Source organism: Bombina bombina, chromosome 2 (assembly GCF_027579735.1).
Source record: "Bombina bombina isolate aBomBom1 chromosome 2, aBomBom1.pri, whole genome shotgun sequence".
Taxonomy (NCBI): domain Eukaryota; kingdom Metazoa; phylum Chordata; class Amphibia; order Anura; family Bombinatoridae; genus Bombina; species Bombina bombina.
The window spans coordinates 1,241,173,228-1,241,192,907 of NC_069500.1; the positions used below are offsets into that span (position 1 = coordinate 1,241,173,228).

At 39.2% G+C, this 19,680-nt stretch overlaps 1 protein-coding gene across 7 annotated transcripts in view; it reads right to left on the minus strand.

Moving 5' to 3' along the window:
- Positions 1-19,680, minus strand: part of LIMCH1 (LIM and calponin homology domains 1) — a 655,781-nt gene that overhangs the window by 21,554 nt on the left and 614,547 nt on the right. For 3 of the 7 annotated variants that reach the window (XM_053704014.1, XM_053704011.1, XM_053704017.1), the window contains 3 exons: positions 1,826-1,916; positions 351-437; positions 2-110 (listed from right to left, as the gene is read on the minus strand). In XM_053704014.1, coding sequence (XP_053559989.1) covers positions 2-110; positions 351-437; positions 1,826-1,916 — 287 coding nt within the window. The remainder of the gene's footprint in view (position 1; positions 111-350; positions 438-1,825; positions 1,917-19,680) is intronic. The other 4 variants (XM_053704012.1, XM_053704013.1, XM_053704015.1 and 1 more) reach the window with 4 other exon arrangements.

Consider the following 19,680-nt stretch of genomic DNA (forward strand, 5'->3'; position numbering starts at 1 on the left):
CCTTAAAGCACTGAATGTGGAAATAAAGACTGAGGGTTTCAATTATCATTGCAGCTCCCTTGCCAAGAGGAAGGCCACATGTGGAACACAATTTCTTCCCACTAACAGACCTAAAAAAATACAAGTCATTTTTCAGAGAAAGCAGAGCCGGTAGGACTGCCAATCAAAACCTAATATATATTGGGCTATCTGAATAGTGCAAAAGCATGCAAGTGGCTTGGGACTGTGATATTATAGCTACCAGTGCTTCTACAGTGTATAAATATGTGCTTACATTTACTGTAACCAGGTGTTAGATCAGTTATTGGTCAATTAGACAGGGAAAAAGTCAAATTAGATGGGTTATTGACCTTTTATACCTGTTTGGAGATGGGCATTGTGAGGATGAAGGTTGTGAAGAGTACCCAGATCCGCAGATGTTCTCCTGTGAATCCGTACTGTTTGTGGGACATAAAAAGTAAATAAACAGGAAGATGGGCATTATCCCAGAAACAAAACAACTATCATTATTGCACTGTGTATCTCACCAAGAGAAAAAAACATTGTTTAACCTTCCGTTTCTTTTACCCAATCAGATTTGTTCTGTGTGTAGTATTTACTGGAGGGAAGAGATCCTTTGCAAGCAGCCTACTACAGTCTGTACGGCTAACCACGTTCATGTGTCTATGGCTCTAACCATTTTTTTTTTTAGAAAAAGAGTTAAAGGGACATGAAACCCAGAATGTTTCTTTCACAACTCAGACAGAACATACAATTTTAAACAACTTTCCAATTTACTTCTATTATCTAATTTGCTTTGGTCTCTTAGTATCCTTTGTTGAAGGGGCAGTAATGCACTACTACAGTAACGCATTGCAGCTGCTGAGCCTACCTAGGTAAGCTTTTCAACAAAGAATACCAATAGAACAAAGCAAATTAGATAGTAGTAAATTGGAAAGTTGTTTAAAATTGTATGTTCTATCTGAATCACGAAAGAAAATTTGTGCTTTTCATGTCCCTTTAACTGTTGCAATTAGTGTGAAAAAAGAACTGAACATAATACTTATGATGTAAATGGTCATATTTAAATGCTCATTATAGTAGAAAAATAGCACTCTCCAATCCGTTAGAGCATGTCATTGTAAGACTATCGTCCCTGCAGTACTATGTGTTTAACACCCAGTAGAAATAGCACTCCGGACTCGCGGTGCACTGCTATTCCCAAGTGTAAAACTGATCCAATCAGCAGTGCTCGTTGCATTTCCCTTCAACCAGAGGCAGAAACTATTGTACATTCCAGTAGCTTGATCCATAGCCATTAGCAATGTAAATTGTGAAGAGAGGATTTAAATAGCAGAAAATGCTCTTCCCCTATGATATTACTCTGTAATACTTAAATACCCCCCTTGAATACTTTTAAAAGCAAACTCAAATGTGTTGTTTGAATAACACTGTTAAAGGGATAGAAATGTGCTTCTTTTTCAGTGGTGTGAGGGCACCAGTATTCAGAGAGTCAGTAGCTGCTTGTAAGACACAAATTAACACTTCACAGACACACCCCACCACCAGCTCTCTGCGCTTGAATACCGGTGCAAAGTACTCACAGCATACTTGCGTATGTCACTGGAAAAACAAATACAACGTTTACTGGCAGCATTTTGGCTTAAGGAAGTATATTGGAAAAACGCTTCTATTTGAAAAGTGTAAACACTTTCTATTCCATTTAAGAGTTTTGCTTTACATAGAATGCTGCTTTAAAAAATATATAGAATCTACCGTACTCATTTATTTTTTCCAGGGTGATCTTAGTTCATGAAAGAAAGGAAAAAAGAAAGAAGAATCTTACCCCCTTGTGGCTACAGGAGAAATATTTCGCTGAACTGTATTCCCAATATCTCCAGGCAATGGAGCTTCCGCTGATGCTACCTGTTGACCTGCTGATAAAGAGCCATCAAAGTTAAAAATAAATCATGTGACCTAGAAAGACACCTGTTACTTTGGGTTAATATTCTTTACTAGTACAAAGGATGATACATATATATATATATATAATTTCTGGATTATACAGGATACTATTTGCAAATAATAAATAACAAAAGATATATAAACTACATCATACATCATGCCAAATGGTGGTGCAACTAGCGTTCGCATGAGTTTATGAATGGATGAAATTGCTTGTCAGATCCCTCTAAAATTTTGACAATGTTTAAGGGATACAAACCCACATTTTTTCTTTCATGATTCAGATAGAGCATGCAATTTTAAGCAACTTTCTAATTTATTCCTATTATCAAGTTTTCTTCGTTCTCTTGCTATCTTTATTTGAAAAAGCAGGAATGTAAGCTTAAGAGCTGTCCCATTGGCATGGAATATACCAAAATGGCCCTAGATCAATACTTTGGGTTGTCTTCTAAAAAAATATATATAAAAAAAGTGTGTTTTTTTCCATTTTTTCCTCATATTTTATATTTTTTTATAATAAATTATAAGATATGATGAAAATTATGGTATCTTTAGAAAGTTTATAATATGTGTGGGTACAGTAAATGAGTAAGAGGAAAATTACAGCTAAGCACAAACACTGCAGAAATGTAAAAATAACCTTTGTCCTTATGGGTAAGAAAATTGAAAAATTGTCTGGTCATTAAGGGGTTAAGTAAATTGGCCATAATTGATTAATTTACTCGTGTTATTTTTTTCACATGGAGAGAACAAAATGTTTTTATAAAAGGCCAAAAGCACTGTAACAGTGAGCATGAATCTCATCAGATAGAGAAATGAACCGGCTTGCACATTAGTTGCAGAGAGATAAAAAGATTTAAGCTGCCTTCAGCTGATATTTTATGCACAGAAGCAGAAAGACCTTTATACACTATGCGCATATTCAGCAGCAGATCATTACTTTTTACATTGATTTTTTATTATTTTGATGGCAAATGATATTTTGTTCTGGACATATTAAATGTGGACATTATTTTGATATTGAATACCAAATTTGAGTTTAGTATCAGTAGTGGCATTAATATTTGCAGCCTCACTTAGGTTTAGTTTTAGACCAGGTGGGCAGGGTGATTATAAAAACATTACTGCTATGTTGAAGCATGCAGGTTCAAATCCTATTAAAGGCAATTACAATTAATAGTTATTAGAGCTCATGTAAAAAAGGCAAACACTTGCAAATAGTTGTAAAGCTCAAGCAGCATGTTTGTGTATGACACACACTATATACAGTATATATATATATATATATATATATATATATATATATATATATTAGACATACATACACACATATATACATACTAACACACACATATACATACACACACACACACATATATATATATATATATTACACATACACACACACATATATACATACTAACACACACATATATATACACACACACACATATATATATATACACATACACACACACATATATACATACTAACACACACACACACATACATACACACACACACACACATATATATATATATATTAGACATACATACACACATATATACATACTAACACACACACACACATATATATATATATATATATATATATATATATATATATATATATATATATATTAGACATACACACACACATATATACATACTAACACACACATATACATACACACACACACACATACACATACATACATTTTCCACCACCATGATTGACAAACTAATAAATGACAGCATCCTAAAACTACAAATGGGGATCAGGCTCCACTAAAACACCACTAAAGACCCAATATAGAGAAGTTCAATTTTAGACCTATACCAATTAATGTCGTTAAGAAACACCTTAATGATCTAAAAATGAAAAACCAGTCTGGACCTGATCAAATCCCAGCAATGCTGTTGAAGCTCAGTGCGCCGGCAATTGCTAAGCCTGTCACAACCCTAATTAATGAATCCTTGATGTCTGGATACATACCCAAACTCTGGAAAACTGCAAGAGTAGTGCCTATTCATAAAAGTGGGGAGTTAACCTTGGTTTCTAACTATCGCCCTATATCATTGCTCCCAGTATTGTCAAACATTTTAGAAAAATGCGTCCATACGCAATTATGCGAGTATGACCAACTTTCTAACTATCTGACCCCTGATCAATCAGGTTTTCGCCTGAATCACTCCACTACAACTGCCCTCCTAAAAGTTTGCAACAACATCCAAACTGGCATGGAACAAGGAGAACTAACTGGAGCTATTTTCCTTGATTTTGCAAAGGCCCTTGACACAGTAGACCACAACATACTACTGCTCAAACTAAAAAACTCTGGTATTGCTGATCGTCCGTTAACCTGGTTTCGATCATATGTATCTGTCAGGATTTGACTTTAGTTCTGTACCTTTAAGCCAAATTCTCCGCCTCTCATAATCTCCTTATTTAAGTTGTTGCCTTCCCAGAGTTAGTTGCTTGATTATTGAACCACTGAGGGAAGTATTGCTGAATCTTCCTAAGTCTCTTCATTAGATTAAGCCTTTTTGTGCTACTTTAGATTAACCTCTTATTTTTTGGATACTTCATTTCCTAGTAACCTACCTGTAAGACAACTGAAATTCAGACAGAACAAATCCGGAAAAGAACAATCAGTTTCCTTTCAGATCACACCTGAAACAGCGCTGCATCGGCTTCTGTGTTCACAGAGCAAACCTGGTGACGTCACCCGCTTCAATCTCCACCTCAGTGCGCGGCGCGCCAAACAGCAGAGTCACGGAAAGTTTGTTACAGGGATTCTCATCGCCCAACTACCTACCGCATCAGCGACAAGTAGCCCTCCAAGGTATGTGCTCAGGAAACTTAACTTATAATTGCTAAACAAACAATAACTTGAACTTATCTGAAATTAACTCAAATTGAGCAAAATTGACTTTACCGCCACATCACCTCATCAGCTACGCTATTTCGTCTTAATCACTAGGTTGTGAATTCCTGCTGTATCGTGTTCCACAATTTAGTTCAATGTCCTTCTCTCTATTATTACAACTAAGCGCATCAATGAACATTTATGATTTTACATTAACAACATCTAGCAAATCAATAGGAATTACTATTATCGGTTCCAACCTCTCATATTTGATGAAATTACTTTTGGATTTCTTAACTTGCTATGTTAATCCTTATATTGCAAAACTTATATATATTTACTTGTACAGAAATAACTCATCTCTATTAAGAGAGTCTTCATAGACTGCTAGTCTATCAGTCCTATGAATACACCATCACATATCCTTCTATAACAATTGCTCTCATACAGGTTCCCCATAATCAAAATCTCTTTATTGGGAGATAATGAAAGCAAACACTCAGTGAACTAGTGGTAATCTTTTATTTAAAATCACTTTTATTATCACAGTATCGGATCGATCACAATATGTCTCCATTTCTAATAGTGACTCCCTCCCTCTCCCAGTCACGTGTGGTGTTCCCCCAAGGTTCCATTCTCGGCCCCCTACTATTTACATTATTTATAAATGATCTGCCTAATGTCTGCAAATCCTCAACTCTACACATGTATGCAGATGACACGGTAATCTATGCAAATAATTCCGATCTGCAGCAGCTTGAAACAGTGCTCCAAGACCAGTTCACAGAGGTAGAAAAGTGGATCTCAAAAAACAAACTCTTCCTAAACACTGACAAAACAGTCACAATGATCTTTGGAACGAGACCTAAATTACACAAATTACAAAATTCCCATCTACGCATCAAAACAAAATCCAATTGCACACTGACAGCAGTCCACTCTTTCAAATACTTGGGTATGTTGTTAGACCCTAATCTATCTTTTGGCCTCCACATAGAAAAACTTGCATCTAAACTTTATCCAAAACTAGGTGCCCTGTACAGAAACAAATCTTGCCTCAGCCCTACAGTAAAAGTAAAGCTTGTACAGCAAATGCTGATGCCTATCATGGATTATGGGGACGTAGTATATGCACCTGCACCGCAAACTCACCTTAATAAACTTAATACGTTGTATAACTCGTTCTGCCGCTTTGTGCTACAATGTAACTACAGGACCCACCATTGTGACAAGCTAAAAGAACTAAACTGGCTGTCGCTGGAATCCAGACGCACCCTCCATCTTTCCTGCCTTGTGTTTAAGAGCCTTTCTGGGAAGCTCCCACCCTACCTGAGCAGAATGCTCTCCCCTGCTATTCCCACCTCCTATAACCTCCGATCCAGTACCAGCACATTATTTAGCTTGCCTCAATACAAAAAGAAAGCAGCTCGATCCTCCTTTTCCTACAGAGCGCCACAGTTATGGAACAACCTCCCGCATACTTTCAAACCTTCCCCAAGCCTAATATCCTTTAAGAGAGCCCTCTCTATATATCTCAAAACAGAATGCACCTGTCATGGTTGATTATATATTTTCTACCTGTTCTATGTTAATTTTTGCATATATTGTGTATTATTATTGTTTTTGTATTTTATTGTACACTATTGTATCAATGCAATGTTTTGTGTACCCAGGACATACTTGAAAACGAGAGAAATCTCAATGTATCCTTCCTGGTAAAATATTTTAATAAATAAATAAACATACACACACATACATATATACACACACACACACACACACACACACACACATATATATATATATATATATTCATACAAATATATATATATATATATACATACAAATATATATATATATATATATATATATATATATATACATACACACACACACACACACACACATACATATACATGTGGTGGGTGGGGTTTGGCTATAGAAAATCATTTGCAACAAACAAGACGTTAATTTGTCTTAAAATATTTAGACTTGGCTATGTTATTTTTTTGTAACAGAAATATCTTGTATTTACAATTGGCTAGATTAGGAGTTTTTGTCGGTAATGGTGTGCGGTGTTAACCTTTTTTTCTCACCGCTCACTTAAGACAACACTGGTATTACAGGTTTTTTTTAAACCCGGCGTTAGCCAATAAATAGTGAGCTTTGAGCAAAATTTTGCTCCACATCTCACTGTAATAACAGCGCTGCTTACGTCGGCTCCACGTCGGCTGGATTAAAGATGGACCCGCTATGCTCCGGATGGATGAAGATAGAAGATGCCGCCTGGATGAAGATTTCTGCCCCTCTGGAGGACCTCTTCTGGCCGGATCGGATGAAAACTTCTGCCCCTCTGGAGGTCCACTTGTGTCCGGCTGGGTGAAGACGTCTCAAGGTAGGGTGATCTTCAAGGGGTTAGTGTTAGGTTTTATTAAGGGGGGATTGGGTGGGTTTTAGAGTAGGGTTGGGTGTGTGGGTTTTATTGTTGGGGGGGGTATTGTATTTTTACAGGTAAAAGAGCCGATTACTTTGGGGCAATGCCCTGCAAAAGGCCCTTTTAAGGGCTATTTGTAATTTAGTATAGGGTAGGGAATTTTATTATTGGGGGGGGGGGTTATTTTATTAGGGGGATTAGATTAGGTGTAATTAGTTTTAAAAAATTGTAAATATTTTTTTATTTTCTGTAATTTAGTGTTTGTTGTACTTTAGTTTATTTAAATTTAATTGTAATTAATTTTAAGTAGTTTAGGTAATTAATTTAAAGATAGTGTAGTGTTAGGTGTAATTGTAACTTAGGTTAGGATTTATTTTACAGGTACTTTTGTATTTATTTTAGCTAGGTAGCTAATAGTTAATAACTATTTAATAACTATTCTACCTAGTTAAAATAAATACAAAGTTGCCTGTAAAATAAAAATAAACCCTAAGATAGCTACAATGTAACTATTAGTTATATTGTAGCTAGCTTAGGGTTTATTTTACAGGTAAGTATTTACTTTTAAATAGGAATAATTTAATTAATTGTATTAATTTTATTTAGATTTATTTAAATTATATTTAAGTTAGGGGGGTGTTAGGGTTAGGGTTAGACTTAGGTTTGGGGGTTAATACCTTTAATATAGTTGCGGCGACATTGTGGGTGGCAGATTAGGGGTTAATAAATGTAAGTAGGTGTCAGCGATGTTAGGGACGGCAGATTAGGGGTTAATAATATTTAACTAGTGTTTGCGAGGCGGGAGTGCGGCGGTTTAGGGGTTAATACATTTATTAAAGTGGCGGCGATGTCCGGTTGGCAGATTAGGGGTTAAAAATGTTATTTAAATGTTTGCGATGTGGGGGGCCTCGGTTTAGGGGTTAATAGGTAGTTTATGGGTGTTAGTGTACTTTTTAGCACTTTAGTTAAGAGTTTTATGTTACGGCGTTAGCCCATAAAACTCTAAACTACTGACTTTTAAATGCGGTAGGAGTCTTGACAGGAGAGGGTGTACCGCTCACTTTCTCCAAGACTCGTAATACCGGAATTAGGCAAGTCCCATTCAAAAGATAGGATACGCAATTGACGTAAGGGGATTTGAGGTAAGCTCGAGTCTCAGAAAAAAAGTGAGCGGTACACCTGTACCTGCCAGACTCGTAATACTAGCGGGCATTTTGCACAGTGATTGCTTGGCCAGTTCAACACCTAATTTATATCTGTCTCTAGCAGAACACAGCAAAAGGAAATAAACACGCACAGTCAGATTTAAATGATTTTTTGTGCAGATCTTTTGCGTTGCAGTACTTTACTGCCGATATATACCATACTTATAAAAAACATAATTTATGTAAGAACTTACCTGATAAATTAATTTCTTTCATATTGGCAAGAGTCCATGAGCTAGTGACGTATGGGATATACAATCCTACCTACCAGGAGGGGCAAAGTTTCCCAAACCTCAAAATGCCTATAAATACACCCCTCACCACACCCACAATTCAGTTTAACGAATAGCCAAGTAGTGGGGTGATAAAATAAGGAGTAAAAAGCATACAAAAAGAGGAACTGGAAATAAAATTGTGCTTTTTAAACAAAAATCATAGCCACCATAAAAAAGGGTGGGCCTCATGGACTCTTTCCAATATGAAAAAAAATAATTTATCAGGTAAGTTCTTACATAAATTATGTTTTCTTTCGTGTAATTGGCAAGAGTCCATGAGCTAGTGACGTATGGGATAGAAATACCCAAGATGTGGGTGACCACAAAAGAGTCACTAGAAAGGGAGGGATAAAATAAAAACATATTTCCGCTGAAAAAATTAAATCCACAAAAAATAAGTCTTTCTTATAAATTTCAAACTGAAACAGCTGCCTGAAGAACATTTCTACCAAAGACTGCGTCAGAAGAAGCAAATACATCAAAATGGTAAAATTTAGTGAATGTATGCAAAGAAGACCAAGTTGCTGTTTTGCAAATCTGATCAACCGAAGCTTCATTCTTAAAAGCCCAAGAAGTGGCGACTGATCTAGTAGAATGAGCTGTAATTCTCTGAGGCGGAGACTGTCCCCTCCTCCAAATAAGCCTTGTAAATTAAAAGCTTTAACCAAGATGCAATAGAAATGGCAGAAGCTTTCTGACCTTTCCTAGGACCAGAAAAAACAACAAATAGACTAGAAGTCTTCCTGAAATCTTTAGTAGCTTCGACATATTTTAAAGCTCTTACAACATCCAAAGAATGTAAAGATCTTTCAAGAGTATTCTTGGGATTAGGACACAAGGAAGGAACAACTATTTCCCTACTAATGTTGTTAAAATTCACAACCTTAGAAAGAAATTTAAACAAAGTCCGCAAAACAGTCTTATCCTGATGAAAATCAGAAAAGGAGACTCACAAGAGAGAGCAGACAATTCAGAAACTCTTCTAGCTGAAGAGATAGCCAAAAGGAACAACACTTTCCAAGAAAGTAGTTTAATATCCAAAGAATGCATAGGCTCAAAAGGTGGAGCCTGCAAAGCCTTCAAAACCAAAATTAAGACTCCAAGGAGGACAGATTGATTTAACAACAGGCTTGATACGAACCAAAGCCTGAACAAAACAGTGAATATCAGGAAGTTTAGCAATCTTTCTATAAAATAAAACCGAAAGAGCAGAGATTTGTCCCTCCAAGGTACTTGCAGACAAACCTTTATCCAAACGATCCTGAAAAAACTGTAAACTTCTAGGAATCCTAAGAGAATTTATGAGAAAAACACCATGAAATATAGGTTTTCCAAACCCGATAATAAATCTTCCTTGAAACAGACTTACGAGCCTGTAGCATAGTATTAATCACTGAGTCACAGAAACCTCTATGACTAAGTACTAAGTGTTCAATTTCCATACCTTCAAATTTAGCAATTTGAGATCCTGATGGAAAAACGACCCTTGAGACAGAAGGTCCGGCCTTAAAGGAAGTGGCCAAGGCTGGCAACTGGACAAGATCTGCATACCGAAACCTGTGAGGCCATGCTGGTGCTATCAGAAACACATGTGATTGTTCCAATATGATATTGGAGATCACCCTTGGAAGAAGAACTAGAGGCGGGAAAAATGTAAGCAGGTTAGTAAAACCAAGGAACTGCTAACGCATCCACCATCTCCGCCTGAGGATCCCTGGACCTGGAAAGGTACCTGGGAAGCTTCTTGTTTAGATGGGAAGCCATCAGATCTATTTCGGTGAGACCCCACATCTGTACAATCTGTACAATCTGACAAAATACATCTGGATGGAGAGACCACTTCCCTGGATGTAAAGACTGACTACTGAGATAATCCGCTTCCCAATTGTCTACACCTGGAATATGTATTGCAGAAATTAGACAGGAGTTGGATTCCACCCAAAAAAGTATCCGAGATACTTCTTTCATCGCTAAAGGACTGCGAGTCCCCCCTTGATGATTGACATATGCCACAGTTGTGATATTGTCTGTATGAAAACGAATGAATAATTCTCTCTTTAATAGCGGCCAAGCCTGAAAAGCCCTGAAAATCGCACAGAGTTCTAAAATATTGATTGGTAACCTCGCCTCTTGAGGATACCAAACTCCTTGTGCTGTCAGAGACCCCCAGACAGCTCCCCAACCTGTGAGACTTGCATCTGTTGAAATCACAGTTCAGGCAGGACAATCAAAATAGGCCCCTTGAATAATCCAATGATGGACTAACTACCAGGGCAGAGATAGTTTAATGTTGGGATTTAAGTATATCATCTGTGATATCCGAGTATAATCCCTGCACCATTGATTCAGCATGAAAAGCTGCAGAGGTCTCATATGAAAATGAGCAAAGGGGATCGCGTCCACTGCTGCAGTCATGAGACCTAAAACTTACATGCACATAGCCACTGAAGGGAACGAGACTGAAGGTTTCGACATGCAGAAACCAATTTAATTTGTCTCTTGTCTGTTAAAGACAAAGTCATGGACACTGAATCTATCTGGAAACCTAAAAAGGTGACCCTTGTCTGAGGAAACTCTTTGGTAAATTTATCCTCCAACCATGTCTTTGAAGAAACAACACAAGTTGATTCATGTGAGATTCTGCTAAATGAAAAGATTGAGCCAGTATCAAGATATCGTTCAAATAAAGAAACACTGAAATACTCTGCTCTCTGATTACAGATAGAAGGGCACCGAGAACCTTGAAAAGATTCTTGGAGCTGTTGCTAGGCCAAATGGAGAAACAATCTGGTAATGCTTGACTAGAAAAGAGAATCTCAGAAACTGATAGTGGTCTATATGAATTGGAATATGAAGATATGCATCCTGTAAGTCTATTGAGGACATGTAATAACATTGCTGTACAAAAGACAGAATAGTCCTTATAGTCATCATCTTGAAAGTTGGGACTCTTACAAAATGATTCAAAAACTTCAGATCCAGAACTGGTCTGAAAGAATTTTCCTTCTTCGGGACAATGAATAGATTTGAATAAAAACCCAGACCCTGTTCCAGAATTGGAACTGGTACAATCACTCCTGAAAGCTCTAGATCTGAAACACATTTCAGAAAAGCCTGAGCTTTCACAGGATTTGTTGGAATGTGAGAGAAAAAAATCTTCTCACAGGAGGTCTTATTCTGAAACCTATTCGATACCCCTGGGAGACAATATTCTGAATCCAATAATTCTGAATGGAACCTGCCCAAACGTCTTGAAATAATTTCAATCTGCCCCCCACCAGCAGAACTGGATTGAGGGCCGCACCATCATGCAGTCTTGGGGGCTGGCTTGGTTTCTTGTAAGGCTTGGATTTATTCCAACTCGAGGATGGCTTCCAATTGGAACCAGAGTCTTTAGGGGAAGGGGTGGTTCTCTGTTCTCTATTCTGACGAAAGGAACAAAACCGATTAGAAGCTTTAGATTTGCCTTTAGACTTTATCTTGAGGCAAAAAAACTCCCTTCCCCCCAGTAATAGTGGAAATAATTGAATCCAACTAGGAACCAAACAAATTATTACCCTGGAATGATTTAGATACCATGTCAGCATTCCATGATTTGAGCCATAAAGCCCTTCTAGCTAAAATAGCCAAAGACATAGATTTAACATTAATCTTGATAATATCAAAAATAGCATGACAGATAAAATGATTAGCACGTTGAAGTAAACGAACAATGCTATGCAAATCAGAGTCTTTTTCCCAGTTGTGCTAAGCTATCCAACCAAAAAGTTGATGCAGCCTCAATATCAGCCATAGAAATGGCAGGTCTGAGCATATAGCCAGAATGCAAATAAGCTTTCCTTAGATAAGATTCACTCTTCCTATCTAAAGGATCCTTAAAAGAGGTACTATCTTCCATAGGAATAGTAGTACATTTAGCAAGAGCAGAAATAGCCCCATCAACCTTAGGGACTTTTTCCCAAAACTCTAATTTAGCCACTGGCAAAGGATACAACTTTTTAAACCTTTAAGAAGGAACAAAAGAAGTACAAGGCTTAGACCATTCCTTAGCAATCACATCAGAAATAGCATCAGGAAAAACCTTAGGAGTAGTCACAGGAGGTTTATAAACAGAATTTAAACGTTTACTGGATTTATTATCAAGAGCAGTGTTCCCTCTAAGGCCAGTTTTGTGTGCGGCCCAGCAGTGAAACAGTTAATTAGGTAACCAAACCCTGCAATTAGCAAACACTGCACAATGCAGATGGCAAGGTATGGTTCTCTTGTTAACTGTTTCACTGCTGGGCTGCACACAAAACTGGCCTTAGAGGGAACACTGATCAAGAGGACCAGACACCTCAATATCCAAAGTTATTAACACTTCTTTTAACAAAGAACGAATATACTAAATCTTAAAAAGATAAGATGATTTATCAGTGTCAATGTCTGAAGTAGGATCTTCTGAGTTAGAGAGATCCTCATCAGAGGAGGATATATCAGTATATTGCCGGTCATTACAAATTTCATCAGTATTATGAGAAGTTTTAAAAGACCTTTTAGGTTTATTTGAAGTCAGTATAGCAGCCATAGCCTTCTGTATCGCATCACCAATATAATTTTTCATATCAACAGGGATATCATGTACTTTAGATGTTGAAGGAACAACCGATACTGTACTAGCACTAATAGAAACCTTTTCTGCATGCAAAAGCTTATCATGACAGCTGTTACATACTACAGCTGGAGATATAATCTCCACTAGCTTACAACAGATACAATTAGCTTTGGTAGAACTGTGTTCAGGCAGCATGGTTCCTACAGCAGCTTCTGAGACAGGATCAGATTGAGACATCTTGTAAAATGTAAAAAAAGAAAAATAACAAACAGAAATATCTTATTTCCACATATAGCAGTTTCAGGAATGGGAAAAAAATGCAAATGCTAAAATTGGCAAAAAACAAAACAAATAACATAGCCCTCTGAGCATAAAGAAGGCAAGGAGCATATAGGAAGTGAGGTAAAATAAAACAATTTTTTTTGGTGCCAAGTATGATGAACAACGCAAAAAGACGTTGAAAATTTTTTGGGCACCAACAAACATCTGGAAATGACGCAACTTGCGTCATAACAAACACAATTTCGCGCCAAACAACCTAGCGTCAACTAAGATGCAGGAAATGAAGAACTTGCATCATGACAGACGCACATTCGCGCCCAAAAAAATTCTCGCGCCAAGAATGACGCAATAAATAACAGCATTTTGCACCCTCATGAGCCTAATTTTCCAGCAATTGGAAAAAAAGACTTTACCCAGGGTAAGACAAGCTTCCTAAACATGATTCCCATAACGAAACTGCTGGACTGCAAAGGGAAATACACATAGACCTAACTCATGGCAAATATAAGTAAAATACATATATTTAAAACTTTATATTAATACATAAAGCACCAAACCATAGCCGAGAGTGTCTTAAAATAATGATACATACTTACCGAAAGACACCCAACCACATATAGCAGATAGCCAAACCAGTACTGAAAGCTATCAGCAGAGGTAATGGTATATAAGTGTACATTGTCGATCTGAAAAGGGAGGTAGGAGATGAATCCCTACGACCGATAAAGAAAACTTGAAAAGCTTTCCCGCGAAGAAAACCATAAAATTAAACTGGCGATACTCTCTTCACATCCCTCCGATAAACACTGTACTCTGAGAGGAATCGGGCTTCAGAATGCTTAGAAGCGCTTATCATAGAAGAAATCATAAAAATCAAGCACAAACTTACTTCACCACCTCCATAGGAGGCAAAGTTTGTAAAACTGAATTGTGGGTGTGGTGAGGGGTGTATTTATAGGCATTTTGAGGTTTGGGAAACTTTGCCCCTCCTGGTAGGTAGGATTGTATATCCCACACGTCACTAGCTCATGGACTCTTGCCAATTACATGAAAGAAAAAACATAATTTATGCTTACCTGATAAATTCCTTTCTCCTGTAGTGTGGTCAGTCCACGGGTCATCATTACTTCTGGGATATTAACTCCTCCCCAACAGGAAGTGCAAGAGGATCACCCAGCAGAGCTGCTACATAGCTTCTCCCCTCTACGTCACACCCAGTCATTCGACCAAGAACCAACGAGAAAGGAGAAGCTAAAGGGTGCAGTGGTGACTGGAGTATAATTTAAAAATTTAGACCTGCCATAAAAAACAGGGCGGGCCGTGGACTGACCACACTACAGGAGAAAGGAATTTATCAGGTAAGCATAAATTATGTTTTCTCCTGTTAAGTGTGGTCAGTCCACGGGTCATCATTACTTCTGGGATACCAATACCAAAGCAAAAGTACACGGATGACGGGAGTGACAGGCAGGATCTTTATACAGAAGGAACCACTGCCTGAAGAACCTTTCTCCCAAAAATAGCCTCCGAAGAAGCAAAAGTGTCAAATTTGTAAAATTTGGAAAAAGTATGAAGCGAAGACCAAGTTGCAGCCTTGCAAATCTGTTCAACAGAGGCCTCATTCTTAAAGGCCCAAGTGGAAGCCACAGCTCTAGTGGAATGAGCTGTAATTCTTTCAGGAGGCTGCTGTCCAGCAGTCTCATAAGCTAAACGTATTATGCTACGAAGCCAAAAAGAGAGAGAGGTAGCAGAAGCTTTTTGACCTCTCCTCTGACCAGAATAAACGACAAACAGGGAAGACGTTTGTCGAAAGTCTTTAGTTGCCTGTAAATAGAATTTTAGGGCGCGAACTACATCCAGATTGTGCAGAAGGAATTCCTTCTTTGAAGAAGGATTTGGACACAAGGATGGAACAACAATCTCTTAATTGATATTCCTGTTAGTGACTACCTTAGGTAAGAACCCAGGTTTAGTACGCAGAACTACCTTATCCGAATGAAAAATCAGATAAGGGGAATCACAATGTAAGGCTGATAACTCAGAGACTCTACGAGCCGAGGAAATAGCCATTAAAAACAGAACTTTCCAAGATAACAACTTTATATCAATGGAATGGAGGGGTTCAAACGGAACTCCCTGTAAAACGTTAAGAACTAGGTTTAAACTCCATGGCGGAGCAACAGTTTTAAACACAGGCTTAATCCTGGCCAAAGCCTGACAAAAAGCCTGAACGTCTGGAACTTCTGACAGACGTTTGTGTAACAGAATGGACAGAGCTGAGATCTGTCCCTTTAAGGAACTAGCGGATAAACCCTTTTCTAAACCTTCTTGTAGAAAAGACAATATCCTAGGAATCCTAACCTTACTCCAAGAGTAACCTTTGGATTCACACCAATATAGGTATTTACGCCATATTTTATGGTAAATCTTTCTGGTAACAGGCTTCCTAGCCTGTATTAAGGTATCAATTACTGACTCTGAAAATCCACGTTTTGATAAAATCAAGCGTTCAATTTCCAGGCAGTCAGCTTCAGAGAAATTAGATTTTGATGTTTGAAGGGGCCCTGAATCAGAAGGTCCTGTCTCAGAGGCAGAGCCCAAGGTGGACAGGATGACATGTCCACTAGATCTGCATACCAGGTCCTGCGTGGCCACGCAGGCGCTATAAGAATCACTGATGCTTTCTCCTGTTTGATCCTGGCAATCAATCGAGGAAGCATCGGGAAGGGTGGAAACACATAAGCCTTCCCGAAGGTCCAAGGTGCTGTCAAAGCATCCACCAGGGCCGCTCCCGGATCCCTGGATGTGGACCCATAACGAGGAAGCTTGGGGTTCTGTCGAGACGCCATGAGATCTATTTCTGGTTTGCCCCAACGTTGAAGTATTTGGGCAAAGACTTCCGGATGAAGTTCCCACTCCCCCGGATGAAAAGTCTGACGACTTAGGAAATCCGCCTCCCAGTTCTCCACTCCCGGAATGTGGATCGCTGATAGGTGGCAAGAGTGAGACTCTGCCCAGCGAATTATCTTTGATACTTCCATCATCGCTAGGGAGCTTCTTGTCCCTCCTTGATGGTTGATGTAAGCTACAGTCGTGATGTTGTCCGACTGGAACCTGATGAACCCCCGCGTTGTTAACTGGGGCCAAGCTAGAAGGGCATTGAGAACTGCTCTCAATTCCAGAATGTTTATTTGCAGGAGACTCTCCTCCTGAGTCCAAGATCCCTGAGCCTTCAGGGAATTCCAGACAGCGCCCCAACCTAGCAGGCTGGCGTCTGTTGTTACAATCGTCCAATCTGGCCTGCTGAATGGCATCCCCCTGGACAGATGTGGTCGAGAAAGCCACCATAGAAGAGAATTTCTGGTCTCTTGATCCAGATTCAGAGTAGGGGACAAATCTGAGTAATCCCCATTCCACTGACTTAGCATGCACAATTGCAGCGGTCTGAGGTGTAGGCGTGCAAAAGGTACTATGTCCATTGCCGCTACCATTAAGCCGATCACCTCCATGCATTGAGCCACTGACGGGTGTTGAATGGAATGAAGGACACGGCAAGCGTTTTGAAGTTTTGTTAACCTGTCTTCTGTCAGGTAGATCTTCATTTCTACAGAGTCTATAAGAGTCCCCAAGAAAGGAACTCTTGTGAGTGGAAAAAGAGAACTCTTCTTTTCGTTTACCTTCCACCCATGCAATCTTAGAAATGCCAGTACTAACTCTGTATGAGACTTGGCAGTTTGAAAGCTTGAAGCTTGTATCAGAATGTCGTCTAGGTATGGAGCTACCGAAATTCCTCGCGGTCTTAGCACCGCCAGAAGAGCCCCCAGAACCTTTGTGAAGATTCTTGGAGCCGTAGCCAACCCGAATGGAAGAGCTACAAACTGGTAATGCCTGTCTAGGAAGGCAAACCTTAGGTACCGGTGATGATCTTTGTGAATCGGTATGTGAAGGTAAGCATCCTTTAAATCCACTGTGGTCATGTACTGACCCTTTTGGATCATGGGTAGAATTGTCCGAATAGTTTCCATTTTGAACGATGGAACTCTTAGGAATTTGTTTAGGATCTTTAAATCCAGAATTGGTCTGAAGGTTCCTTCTTTCTTGGAAACCACAAACAGATTTGAGTAAAATCCCTGTCCGTGTTCCGACCGCGGAACCGGATGGATCACTCCCATTAGTAACAGATCTTGTACGCAGCGTAGAAACGCCTCCTTCTTTATTTGGTTTGTTGACAACCTTGACAGATGGAATCTCCCCTTTGGGGGAGAGGATTTGAAGTCCAGAAGATATCCCTGAGATATGATCTCTAGCGCCCAGGGATCCTGGACATCTCTTGCCCAAGCCTGGGCGAAGAGAGAAAGTCTGCCCCCCACTAGATCCGTTCCCGGATCGGGGGCCCTCAATTCATGCTGTCTTAGGGGCAGCAGCAGGTTTTCTGGACTGCTTGCCCTTGTTCCAGGACTGGTTAGGTCTCCAGCCTTGTCTGTAACGAGCAACAGCTCCTTCCTGTTTTGGTGCAGAGGAAGTTGATGCTGCTCCTGCCTTGAAATTACGAAAGGAACGAAAATTAGACTGTCTAGCCCTAGGTTTGGCTCTGTCCTGAGGCAGGGCATGGCCCTTACCTCCTGTAATGTCAGCGATAATTTCTTTCAAACCGGGCCCGAATAAGGTCTGCCCTTTGAAAGGTATGTTAAGTAATTTAGACTTAGAAGTAACGTCAGCTGACCAGGATTTTAGCCACAGTGCTCTGCGTGCCTGAATGGCGAATCCGGAATTCTTAGCCGTAAGTTTAGTTAAATGTACTACGGCATCTGAAACAAATGAATTAGCTAGCTTAAGTGTTTTAAGCCTGTTTGAAATCTCTTCGATAGTAATTGAGTCAAGAGTCTCTTCCAGGGACTCAGACCAAAAAGTGGCCGCGGCCGTGACAGACGCAATACATGCAAGGGGTTGCAATATAAAACCTTGTTGAACAAACATTTTCTTAAGGTAACCCTCTAATTTTTTATCCATTGGATCTGAAAAAGCACAGCTATCCTCCACCGGGATAGTGGTACGCTTAGCCAGAGTAGAAACCGCTCCCTCCACCTTAGGGATCGTCTGCCATAAGTCCCGTGTGGTGGCGTCTATTGGGAACATCTTTCTAAATACAGGAGGGGGGGAAAAGAGTACACCGGGCCTATCCCACTCCTTAGTAATTATCTCTGTAAGCCTCTTAGGTATAGGAAATACGTCAGTACTCGCCGGTACCGCATAGTATCTATCCAGCCTACATAATTTCTCTGGGATTGCAACGGTGTTACAATCATTCAGAGCCGCTAATACCTCCCCTAATAGAACGCGGAGGTTTTCAAGCTTAAACTTAAAATTAGAAATGTCTGAGTCCACTCTATTGGGATCAGAACCGTCACCTGCAGATTGAAGCTCTCCGTCCTCATGTTCCGCATACTGTGACCCAGTATCTGACATGGCCCTAGTATTATCAGCGCACTCTGTTCTCACCCCAGAGTGGTCACGCTTCCCTCTAAGTTCTGGTAATTTAGACAAAACTTCAGTCATAACATTAGCCATGTCCTGCAATGTGATTTGTAATGGCCGCCCTGAAGTACTCGGCGTTACCATATCCCGAGCGGGAGATGCAGGTACTGACACGTGAGGGGAGTTAGTCGGCATAACTTTCCTCTCGTTGTCTGGTGAATAATGTTCAATTTGTACAGATTGACTTTTATTTAAAGTAGCATCAATGCAATTAGTACATAAATTTCTATTGGGCTCCACTTTGGCTTTAGCACATATAGCACAGAGATATTCCTCTGAGTCAGACATGTTAAACACACTAGCAAATAAACCAGCAACTTGGAAATACTTTTCAACTTAATTTTCAATAGTATGAAAAAACGTACTGTGCCTTTAAGAAGCACAGAAAGTTATGACAGTTGAGTAATAAACTATAATCAAATTTTTTCCGGTAAAAATACAAACTTAGCAAAGGATTGCCCCCATAAGCATGGATAACTAACCCTTAAATAGCAGAAAAAAAAGTACAGATATAACGTTTTTTTATCACAGTCAAAGCACT